This window comes from Opisthocomus hoazin, chromosome 1 (assembly GCF_030867145.1).
Source record: "Opisthocomus hoazin isolate bOpiHoa1 chromosome 1, bOpiHoa1.hap1, whole genome shotgun sequence".
Lineage (NCBI taxonomy): Eukaryota > Metazoa > Chordata > Aves > Opisthocomiformes > Opisthocomidae > Opisthocomus > Opisthocomus hoazin.
In genome coordinates this window covers 149993460-150005863 of record NC_134414.1, presented here as the reverse complement: position 1 = coordinate 150005863, position 12404 = coordinate 149993460, and the positions used below count along the sequence as shown (strand labels likewise).

Genomic DNA, 12404 nt, shown 5'->3' with positions numbered 1-12404 from the left:
GGAAAGTGGGAGAGGACAAAGTCCCATATCTGCTGGGACAGGGCACAGGAAGAGCCAGAGTTAGTGGCCAGGAAGAGCCCTCTTGGTTACGCCTTCCATGCATAAAGAGAAGAAATGGGGCAGTTTTGGTCTTTCCAAAGGCAGGTGGGAGTCACAGCAAAAACTTGGAGAACTTCTTCCCCCACCACATCTGCCATGCCTGCATCCCCATGCCAGCAGCAGCCGTGCCCAGAGACCTTCAGGCTGTGGCAGAAGGGCAGAGCTGCAGACCAAATGTTACTGGTTACTCATGGCCAAGGAAGGCAGAGAAGCAGAGCTCGTCATCTGTCCTTGTCTTCGAGGAGGAACTGCCTGTTGTTGTGTTGGCTTTGCTCACAGCCCCGGGAGCTTCACCAAGCATTGCCTGGGGGCCCTGCATGGCCAGTCCCTAACACTGTCACCAACAGACGTGTAACTGCTTTGCAAAACAAGAAGCCTTAACTTTTAACAACCCCCACTGTGGCCTGTCTCGCAGCACAACAACAGCACTGGGAATCACCCGTGCCACTTGCAGCAGCCCCGTCAGACTTGTTATCGTTCAAAGGCTGACACCTTAATGACGCCCTGTGCGGCTCCTCACTGGGCACCACGGGACCCTCTCCTGAGCCGTTTGGGCAGGCAGAGCCTCGGCCCGCAGGCTCCAAGTTCTGACTGGGGCCGTGACTTACCCCAAGTTCTGAGTGGGGTGATGAGGCCTATGTGCTCGGCTCAGGCTCTGGCAGCGCATCGCCTGCACGGCAGGCCAGGCACCACCACCACCCGCTGCTGTAGCGTTTGTTGTCCGATCGGTGTCAGATAAAAGCTGGGATTTCACCCGTTACCTAGCTCAGATGCAGTTCCCTTGTCAGCCATTTCCTCATGCGTTCTTCCATCCACTCCCCCATCAACTGCTGTTCCCTGGAAGTTCCACTTTCTCCTGATCTTCCATTTCCTTTTGCACTCTTCAGCTGTGCTTCCCTTGCCGTCTTATGGATGAAGTGATTCACCCACTATAAAATCCTTCCTCAAACTCCAAACCCCAGAAGCTTTCCCCAAGGACCAAACCAGACAGAGATTGCCGCTGAGAAAACCTCAATTGACCGCAGGCAGGTGAAGATGGGAAAAAGCACTTGGTTGCATAGCATAACAAAAATTACCTGCCATGTGGATGCTTAGCTGCCCTTGTGGACCTGGCCTTTGTGGAACTGTGAAAGACGAAGCTCCTGCAGTCCTGGCCTGCGATGGCAATCACGCCCTGTGATTTGAAGGAAGGTCTGCAAAGAAAGGCACCCACATCTTGTGCTCTTGGCTTGGGTGAGCCACAGGGAGTCCAGGGGAACATCACAGTGGGGGGAGAACACGCTCACATTCTCTGGCCAAAGGGTGACATGCTGTCAAAGACTTCGGCTCAGGAGGGCTTAAGATCACAGATAATTTGAAAAGCAAAGTGTATTAAAGAGAAGCTTCCTCATAGTGATGCCTGTCACTTATCCCAATGAGTCGGGGCTAGGTTGTGCAGCAGTCTTTAAAAAGGAATGGGCAAAATCTTGAGGGGTCCTTGGAGCAGCTAGTGAAAGTGTGTCCTCTCCGCAAGTTATTCTCATCTCAGCAAGTTATTCTGATGTAGTTTGCAATGAGGTTAGAAAGGAGGTGGTTTAAGCAGGACTGCGATTATGTGTGTGCAGGAAGGGAGAACACAAGATTCAAGCAGCACCATTGTCAGATGGGAAAGAGGTACTTGCATGGGCACCGAGTATCTTGGTGTTCACTTCCATTCTTGCTGAGTGTGACTGGGTTGGAAGGCCTTGAAGGAGACAAGTGGAAGCAAGCTTCGGACATGAGCAGTAGAAGACCCAGCCCCTCGAAAGATGCTGGATCCCCATCATTGAGATACATACTGCTCCCTCATGCTCTGCTCTGGGTGTGCGCAGCCAGGCCGGCCACGAGGTAGGATGATGTTTTGCTGTGTGGAGTAGCTAGGGCAGATGCTTTCCCACAGAGGGCAATCAGAGACAGATCAGCTCCCTGGCTCGACTTAACAACAGCTTTGTGTCTCTCCCACCAAGACAAAGAGAGCAAATCAAAATAGCAAGAGCAAGTCACAGTCACTCTTGTCCTTTTCTCTGGCTGTGCTTCAGCTTTAGGGAGTCTAGCCTACCACCGCAGAGTGGAAGGGTGTGAGAGAGCCAGTCTGTTTCCCTGCGCTCAGAGAACTGGTAAACTCCACATGAACAGGCGTTCCTAACCTCACACCAAGCGTCCACGAGGAGAAGAGTCACAAGCCCAGCTGTGCTCTCCAACAGTCTCAGCTTGAATGCAGCATAAATGGATGTGGAGCTAACTTGGGGTCTGAGGGGAACTCTGTGACATAGGACTGATGAAGCTGCAGGAGCTGTGCTCTTTGAGGAGAGGCCACCACCAGCTGGGCTGAAGGAGACCCATACTAATGACCCTTCTATACTGATAGGCCTTGACAGACAGGACCCAACTCGACCCATGTCTGGGCAACCTGTGGCTCTGGGATCCCACAACATGGGGAAGGGTGAAGGGAAGGAAGTCCTCTCCCCAGGAGCAGCCATGCGGGTTTGGGCTGAAGGGGAGAGGCAAGGGCTGAAGGCAGAGCTGTCGCAGGGCAGGGACGGGGAGCGGAAGGCAGAGGAGAGGAGAGCGCACGGCCTTGTGGCGGATCCTCCCTGGGCCAAGCGCTGGGAAAGCCTCTGCCACGGAAAACGGGAGCGGAGCTGCGAAGCAAAGCTGCTCCCTGAGCTCATCCACTCGGGGCAGGGCCAGTGCAGATGATGTCACAAGCAGAGCGGTGAGGTCACAGAGGAGGTCCTTCCCTATTGGTCCACACCACCCAAGTAGAGCGCGTGCTCCCGCTGCCCAGGACCAAAGAGCCCCAGTCCACGCAGGAGAGAGCCGGAGCCGGAGCCCTGCTTCCGAGGGGCTCGGCCACAGCAGGGTCGGCCGTAGGCAGGGCTTGGCCGGGCCGGCGGGGATGAGCTCAGGCAACCCCAGCCCAGCGACAGGAGCCACCGGACAGGGCCAGCAAGGAGGGCCAGGACAGGCGGGCATGGACAGGCGCGGCGCAGAGACACCGGAGAGAGCTGCGAGTGGCATGTCGGGAGCAGAGGAGGTCTGCACGGTGCCCGAGCAGGAGATGGAGACCGAAGAGACGGGCTCCGGGGGCCCCTCCGAAGGCAGCGAAGCAAAGCCCAGGAAGAGCCGCTGCTCCCGCTCCTCCCGGGCCGGGCTGCTCTTCCCCGTCAGCCGCGTGGAACGGCAGCTGCGCAGCGGCCGCTTTGCGGAGCGCGTTGGAGCCCAGGCCCCCGTCTTCCTGGCTGCGGTGCTGCAGTGGGTGACGCGCCAGGCCATGGACGTGGCCGGCAGGGCTTCCAAGAGGAGCAAGCAGCAGTGCATTTCTCCATCGCACTTGCAGACGGCCGTGCGGGAGAGCTCCGCGCTCAAGCGGCTCCTACGAGGCGGCGTGCACTGGCGCCGCGGCGGGACTGTCCCCCGCAGCCAGCGCGTGGGCTCACCCTCCAGAAAGAGGACGACCACCAGTAAGAAGAGACGCCCCAAGCACAGGGCTGCGCCTGCCCGTGCCTTTCCTGCTGTGAAGTGAGAAGGGAGCAGAAGCTCTTGCCCCACACCACCCGGGCAAGGCACGCGCTGCTACACGGGCAAGGCACTGTGCTCTACAGGTGCAATAAAAGCTTTTGCAGTGCCATGCGGGACGCGGGGCCTTTTGTGCTGCGTGTTGGCCTGGCGTCTCCTGGCTGGACAAGGGCACACAGCTGGATGAGGGGGGAGGCTGTAGAGCAGCCCTGGCTGAGCAGGAGGGCAGGAACCTGCCTGGAGGGCAACTGGCCCTGACGGGCAGCTCCTGCCTCCAGCTCAGGTTTGCATGTGGTCTGACAGTAGTTTAGGGGGGAAGCAGGGATCTGTCCCCCAGACTGTAAGGGAGGGTGAGGGGGAATGTTTCTGGAAGAGCAGAGCGTCCTGGAGCTTTCTCTTGCGCCGACCCAAGGGGGAGTACGGGAGAGACAGCCAGTGCCCCACAGTCCAGCTGCGTTTGCCCTTCCTGGGTGGGGAGGGCACGAAAGCTCTTGAGCTCATCGCAGCCCGAACCCCAACTCCCACAGCTGTCTGCCCATGCAGAGCCCGACGGCCCGTGTTTTCCACACCTTGCTTTGCATGGCTGTCTGAGAGCACGCAGGTTCTGGATCCAGCCTGAGCAGTCTGCTCACCTTTCTGCCCAGCTGGAGACAGGCCCTCCTCTGGGATCTTCCCATGGGGCATCTACCCACTCGGGACCCTGGGAAGGCAGCAAAAGTGCTTTCTGGCCGTGACCGGTATTCAATGTCCCCCACTTTTCCTCTTGATTTCCACACTGCAAGATGGTCTGCTGGATGTGAAGTATGTATCCTACAGGTCTCGGCAGAAGTCAGTTTCCCCTGGATCTCCATGGGACGAGAGGGAAGAGAAAGGAAGAGCACATGTGTCACAGGGAAGTGTGTTGTCTGGTTTCCATAGGAAAATGCATTCCAACGAAAACTGTTAAAAAGAAGTGACCCAGCTCGTTGCAGGATTTCACAGAAAGTCAGCACATGACACGCTTTGGCTCAAGGAATGGTTAAAACACACTCTTCTTTCAATCTTGTCCTACCCACACATTCCAGAGGTGGTTTCCAGTGGAGACAAGGGGAGAGACACATCCGTCCCTCACTGTCTTTAAGCTTGTTTCAGGCACAACAAGTACCATACCAACACATCCCTAAGACACCGGGGAAATTGTCTCTGTGGCACCACCAGCTTCTTGTTGCTGATGTAAATGCTGCTACTATGCGGAATTTATAAAAGAAGCAGGTATTCCTGACTGAAAATAATCAGTGCTGCAGATGCAACAAAGTCACCTGCTGCAATACTAGGAGATATAAAAAATTTACTCAAAAAAAGGGTCAATTAAAGGATAAAAAAGGCACTCCACACCTGGACATCTGAAAACAAGCCAAGGATAACCAGTGCTTTTGCTCTCTCCTTCCCTGGTCTTGAGGTGTGCGGCACAAGATAACCTGGCATGAGAAAGGCCTGCGGAATAATGTATCCTGAAGTTTGATCCTCAAGTCTGAGGTGTCTTAAACAACTGCACTACAACTTGTCTTTAAAAAAGGAATTTTCAAATTTTTCAAGGGCGAGGATCTCTCTGGCCACTTCTTTCCAACAAGGGTTTTCTTTCTCGTTTTCTTTACAACCATATTCTGCACTTGATTAATGGCAAGGTATGTTTTCTAGCTATGGGGCAAGACTGGAGTGGAGGAGGGGAGAACAGAAGCTGACTGTGAAACATTCAAAGTCCAGGCCTTGTCACTGCCTACAGCCTCTCTGCTAATGGCCCAGTTGGCGGAGTGACTTCCAGTCCTCTCTGCAAGTTTGTCCTTGTCCTTCATAACACAAGAAGAACCGTGCTCTTTCTCCAGCATGGGGGTGATTGCAGGAAGTAGGCGACTCCGTGGGGCGCTGCCAGGGAAACCTTAGCAGTGGGACTGGCCAGCAAACAGGGGAGGTGAGTGCAGACGAGCTTGGGCAGAGCAGAGGCACTCAGACGGGGCACCTTCAGACCGGCTGTAAATGGCATCAGGCATTTTCAGAGCCTTCCAGGCACATGAATGGAGAGAAAACAGATGCAAAGGAAGGAAGGAAATGAGTGCTGAGAGGGAAGAGGGTCAGCAGTGGCACATGGCTGGTCATTCAATGTTTTAGACAGAAGAGGATCCTGGATCCTATAGTGAGAATGATCATGGCCAACATGGGAAAGTGGGAGAGGACAAAGTCCCATATCTGCTGGGACAGGGCACAGGAAGAGCCAGAGTTAGTGGCCAGGAAGAGCCCTCTTGGTTACGCCTTCCATGCATAAAGAGAAGAAATGGGGCAGTTTTGGTCTTTCCAAAGGCAGGTGGGAGTCACAGCAAAAACTTGGAGAACTTCTTCCCCCACCACATCTGCCATGCCTGCATCCCCATGCCAGCAGCAGCCGTGCCCAGAGACCTTCAGGCTGTGGCAGAAGGGCAGAGCTGCAGACCAAATGTTACTGGTTACTCATGGCCAAGGAAGGCAGAGAAGCAGAGCTCGTCATCTGTCCTTGTCTTCGAGGAGGAACTGCCTGTTGTTGTGTTGGCTTTGCTCACAGCCCCGGGAGCTTCACCAAGCATTGCCTGGGGGCCCTGCATGGCCAGTCCCTAACACTGTCACCAACAGACGTGTAACTGCTTTGCAAAACAAGAAGCCTTAACTTTTAACAACCCCCACTGTGGCCTGTCTCGCAGCACAACAACAGCACTGGGAATCACCCGTGCCACTTGCAGCAGCCCCGTCAGACTTGTTATCGTTCAAAGGCTGACACCTTAATGACGCCCCGTGCGGCTCCTCACTGGGCACCACGGGACCCTCTCCTGAGCCGTTTGGGCAGGCAGAGCCTCGGCCCGCAGGCTCCAAGTTCTGACTGGGGCCGTGACTTACCCCAAGTTCTGAGTGGGGTGATGAGGCCTATGTGCTCGGCTCAGGCTCTGGCAGCGCATCGCCTGCACGGCAGGCCAGGCACCACCACCACCCGCTGCTGTAGCGTTTGTTGTCCGATCGGTGTCAGATAAAAGCTGGGATTTCACCCGTTACCTAGCTCAGATGCAGTTGTGTTGCCTTTGTTGGCGTGGCAACCTGGTTCAGGAACGGCATGGCGACCTACACCCCGGCCGCTCGGGCCATCAGCTCGCAGACACCAACGTGGTGGACAGCAAATGGTGTTTATTGATGAGTAGCACAGTATTATATAGCTTAGGTTTACAGTGTCACTTCCGTCTGCTTACATCATGGGCTAGACGCTACTGGCTATCAGGAGAGCAGGGGGGGGCCTACCTTTCCGTACAGCGCGACATCTTCCGACCGCCAGGCCCTAACTATCCACATTTCCCCCCTCCTTATGCTTAACTAAATAGATTAATATAAAATATAAAAGTTTTAATACTTAACCTTAAGACTTAACCTTAATATCTGGCCAGACTTAACCTTAATTAACCTTAAGTACAATTTAAAAAATGTAAATATTAAAATCTTACGATTACAAAGATAAGGTACCTTAAACAAATGCATTTGTAAATCAGCAAAAACATGACAATCTTAAAAATTCTATCGCTATTCTTATTCTTATTCTATATTGTACAGTAGTGTTAAAAAGTATATGCTATAAACTTGAATAAAAAACATAAGGCACAGTAAACAGGTAGAAATTGAGGTAACTTTTAGGGACGATTGAGGATAACACTGGGTAGGTACGTTTTTAAAGCAGTTGTTGGTGTTCTACGAACATAATGTTAACTTTCTCTAGCCGATTCTTGACGAATGACACGATCTTGTTCAGTATACAGGGTCCAAAAATTAGTGTCATTACGATCATCGCGATCGGCCCTATCAAGGTGGGTGTCAGGGTGGTTAACCATGGCGAATGGTTAAACCACGATTCAAACCATCCTTGTTGAGCTTCTTTGTCTCTTTTTCTTTTTTCTAGACCTTCTCTAAGTTTGGCCATGGTATCTCTGACTACTCCGGTGTGATCAGCATAAAAACAGCACTCTTCCCCTAATGCAGCGCAGAGGCCTCCCTGTCGCAAGAAAAGAATATCCATTCCCCTCCTGTTTTGTAACACAACTTCTGATAGTGAAGTTAGGGACTTTTCTAATGCCGTGACTGATTTTTCTATTCGTTCCAGGTCTTCGTCTACTGCGGCTCTTAAGGAGCTGAAACCTTGCTGTTGTTGTATAAGAGATGTTATTCCTGTTCCGGCCCCTACTACTCCAATACCTAATAAGGTGGCTATTGTGATAGCAGTGATGGGTTCCCTTTTTGTAACGTGGTGTTTTTCCGCATCCCAATAGTCATAGATTATTTTTTCTTCGTGGTATAGGATTCTTGGAATAATAATGACTTGAATGCAATATTCATTAGAAGCGTTAAACACAGCCAGAGAGATGCATGGAGTAAGGCCCGTTTTGGAACAGATCCATTGAGCTCCTTCAGAGGGAATAACCCATTTTGCATTGGTTTTTCCCACTGTGGACGAGACAGAACTACAGAGCTTCCGCTTTTGTCCCCACACTTTGCCTATACAGACCCCAGATCCAGAAACATATTGCATGGTTACCCCTTTTTTCTTATCTTTCCAAGAACACTGAGGTGGTACAGTTCGGGTGTCTAAGCTGTATGTTGTATTTACCCCTATGGCCTCATAGAAAGGGGGTCTTACATCATAGCACAGCCAACAGTGTGTAGTTAGGTCTGGGTTAGTTTGGTTCAAGGTGTGATAGGTAGCTTGCATTATTTTCCACAGGGGGGGTTCATTTACTTTCCACAGGGGGGTTTCTCCCATCTTGTTTAGGGAGGGTGTTACAGTAATTTTGGCGGTTTCTATGGGGCTAGTAGTTATCTCCGGTCCACTAATGATTAGATTGGGGCCAACTCCCTGAGGAGGATTTTTTATTTCTTCCTTTTTTATGAAAATTAATCCTCCTTTATCGGTCCCAGGCTCCAAGTATCTTATCCCCCACATTCTTCCGGATATCCAGCCTTGATCCGTGGGTTGGGTAACATTTAAAAAGAGGTATTTACAGTTTCCACGTCCTGCCCACCCTCGCGGTGGGATGCACCCGTATGGACCCCACTGGACCTTTAGGTATTTATCTGTGCCGTTGCCCGGTATCCATCCAGGGGCTATGGTCTCACAACCCCAGTGACTGCAGTAGTATTGATTAGGGTAGTTACAGTACCCCTTCCCAGGATTTGAGCTAGGGCACATATAAAATCCCATATATTCCCAGCATCGGGGCCTCGGGACTAGCTGACATAGAGTGGAAGTAAAGCTTGGTTCCCCTGATGTTATTTGGGTTGCGATAATCTCTTGGTTTTCGAATCGACTTGAAGTCCACTTAAAAGGCTGGTGGTGTTCATTTTTTGAGACTATTAAGGGTCAGCATATCCAAAGTATTAGTACCTCTTTTAGGAGAACTGGTGGGTCGATGGTAACCATTTCTGTTTGTCCTACAGTGGGAAGTTCCAAAATCAAGATCACACAAAGGCATCGCAGCCCCCTTTTGCGGAGGCTATTCTGCCGTTGTTTGGGTTCTGCCAGTGCAGAACTCTCAGGCTCGGACAGGATGCTTGCTGACTTGTCATCTTTTCTTGTCACCGGGGTGTACGGGTTACGGGGGTGTCTGATGATCCGGTCCTGTGAACAAAAACTCACAGTTTTCATTAGTTTTATTCTGGAGGTCTGGTTTAATGAACTTAAGCGGACACCACTTAACTTTTCCATCTTTTTTGACAGCGGCATACCCTCGCCCTGTAAGGACTAACCTCCACCCTTGTTCCCGCTCTCCCAGCTCATTTCTGATTATGACTAACGGGCCTTCTTCTAGTGCTCGGGTGGCCCAATGTTTCTGGGTGGGGCTGTTTACCTCTTCCCCCCTGGGGAATTGATTTAGTGCTAAAAGAGCAGTAGCTAACAGGCGTGTTTGGTCTCTCGCGGGAACGGCGTTAGTAAAACCCTCTGTTTTCGCTAACACTTCTAATTTAGATTTTAAAGTCTGATTTGCTCGTTCGACTATAGCTTGACCTGTGCTATTATACGGAATACCATGTGTTAGGGTGATACCCCACTTCAAAGTAAATGTTTGGACTGATTTAGAGATGAAATTTGGACCGTTGTCTGTTTTGATCTGATTAGGGATACCAAGCCATGCCATGGCTGTCAACCAATGCTGAATGGTTGCTTTGGAGTCGGTCTTAAGGTGTTGTGTGGCTACAATTATTCCGCTATATGTATCTACGGTGACCGCTAGCCACGCTCAAGGTTTCAGCAACTGACAGAGCGTAAAATCTGTTTGCCACACTTCGGAGGCCTTGAGACCTCTGGGGTTGACTCCACTGGACCACAGTGGTGTTTTCTGACAGTAAGGACACGTGGCTACTACGTGTTTCGCATCGGTGACTGAGATCCCGCATTTTTTTGCTAGTGCTTTAGCTCCGATGTGGAGAGACTCGTGCAGCTGACGGGCATCTCTTAGCGTCCACACCCCTTTTGCAGCGGCATCTGCCTTGTCATTACCGATTTGGAAAAACCCTTTAATTGTGTTGTGGCTGTTAACGTGAATGACTGATATGGTGCCCTTTCGGGAGAAAAGTGCTTCTTCTAGCAGTAGAGCTGTTGTGGATGTTGACACGCCGGGTCCCGACATGGCTAAACAAAGCTTGGCCACGAACACTGAGTCAGTCACTATGTTGAGATGCTCTGTTGGGAACAGTCCGCACGCTAGCACTACGGCTGTCGCTTCTAATTGTTGGACTGAAAGCGCACGATCGGTCATTTTAACACAGTGCCATTCTTCTCCCGATTGCCATACCGCCGCCGCTGTTGAGGTCGCTGAGGATGCATCTGTGAAGACCGTTGGTCCTTGTTGGGGCCGGTCTATGATTTTCTGCGGGAGGTCGATGTTGACAACTGCCATCATTTGAGTCCAGGGAGGCTTTGCAGCGTAACTAACTTCGCCGCCAAATCCGATGAGAGCTATGGCCAGATACTCTGACGTTGCCACTGACTGCGCAGGGAGTTGTTTGTGGAAGGGTAGGTATATCCCGGCGGGTTCGATGCCTAGGTGTCTCAGGGCGAGTTTTCTGCCTTTCATGATGAGATTACCAAGGCATTCGACTCCTGGAGAGAATGCGCGTGATGGTTTTCCCTGAACTACCCATTGTATTGGTTGAGCTTTTTCACGGGGGCCCTGTGCTAGTGCTCCCACTCCCCCCCCTTTTCTGAAGTGTACATACAGATCAAGTGGCAGATTTGGATTCCATCTGGCAACTGTGCTTGACGATACCTGTTGCTCGATAAAGTCGAGAGAGTTTGCTGCTTCAGTTGTCAGAGATCCATACTAATGACCGTTCTATACTGATAGGTTTTGACAAACAGGACCCAAATTAACCCATGTCTGGGCAACCTGTGGCTCTGGGATCCCACAACATGGGGAAGGGTGAAGGGAAGGAAGTCCTCTCCCCAGGAGCGGCCATGCGGGTTTGGGCTGAAGGGGAGAGGCAAGGGCTGAAGGCAGAGCTGTCGCAGGGCAGGGACGGGGAGCGGAAGGCAGAGGAGAGGAGAGCGCACGGCCTTGTGGCGGATCCTCCCTGGGCCAAGCGCTGGGAAAGCCTCTGCCACGGAAAACGGGAGCGGAGCTGCGAAGCAAAGCTGCTCCCTGAGCTCATCCACTCGGGGCAGGGCCAGTGCAGATGATGTCACAAGCAGAGCGGTGAGGTCACAGAGGAGGTCCTTCCCTATTGGTCCACACCACCCAAGTAGAGCGCGTGCTCCCGCTGCCCAGGACCAAAGAGCCCCAGTCCGCGCAGGAGAGAGCCGGAGCCGGAGCCCTGCTTCCGAGGGGCTCGGCCACAGCAGGGTCGGCCGTAGGCAGGGCTTGGCCGGGCCGGCGGGGATGAGCTCAGGCAACCCCAGCCCAGCGACAGGAGCCACCGGCCAGGGCCAGCAAGGAGGGCCAGGACAGGCGGGCACGGACAGGCGCGGCGCAGAGACACCGGAGAGAGCTGCGAGTGGCGTGTCGGGAGCAGAGGAGGTCTGCACGGTGCCCGAGCAGGAGATGGAGACCGAAGAGACGGGCTCCGGGGGCCCCTCCGAAGGCAGCGAAGCAAAGCCCAGGAAGAGCCGCTGCTCCCGCTCCTCCCGGGCCGGGCTGCTCTTCCCCGTCAGCCGCGTGGAACGGCAGCTGCGCAGCGGCCGCTTTGCGGAGCGCGTTGGAGCCCAGGCCCCCGTCTTCCTGGCTGCGGTGCTGCAGTGGGTGACGCGCCAGGCCATGGACGTGGCCGGCAGGGCTTCCAAGAGGAGCAAGCAGCAGTGCATTTCTCCATCGCACTTGCAGACGGCCGTGCGGGAGAGCTCCGCGCTCAAGCGGCTCCTACGAGGCGGCGTGCACTGGCGCCGCGGCGGGACTGTCCCCCGCAGCCAGCGCGTGGGCTCACCCTCCAGAAAGAGGACGACCACCAGTAAGAAGAGACACCCCAAGCACAGGGCTGCACCTGCCCGTGCCTTTCCTGCTGTGAAGTGAGAAGGGAGCAGAAGCTCTCGCCCCACACCACCCGGGCAAGGCAAGCGCTGCCACACGGGCAAGGCACTGTGCTCTACAGGTGCAATAAAAGCTTTTGCGGTGCCATGCGGGACGCGGGGCCTTTTGTGCTGCGTGTTGGCCTGGCGTCTCCTGGCTGGACAAGGGCACACAGCTGGATGAGGGGGGAGGCTGTAGAGCAGCCCCGGCTGAGCAGGAGGGCAGGAACCT

General features: G+C 53.4%; 2 protein-coding genes across 2 annotated transcripts; both read left to right on the top strand.

Annotated features, from left to right (window-relative positions):
• The first annotated feature begins 3016 nt into the window (after positions 1-3016).
• LOC142360900 (histone H2A type 1-like) lies at positions 3017-3643 on the top strand. The gene has a single exon (XM_075417164.1). It carries the CDS (start codon positions 3017-3019, stop codon positions 3641-3643), a length of 627 nt encoding a protein of 208 aa, XP_075273279.1.
• Positions 3644-11549: 7906 nt separating this feature from the next.
• Positions 11550-12176, top strand: LOC142360891 (histone H2A type 1-like). The gene has a single exon (XM_075417050.1). The coding sequence runs from the start codon at positions 11550-11552 to the stop codon at positions 12174-12176; it is 627 nt and encodes a 208-aa protein (XP_075273165.1).
• Positions 12177-12404: the final 228 nt, after the last annotated feature.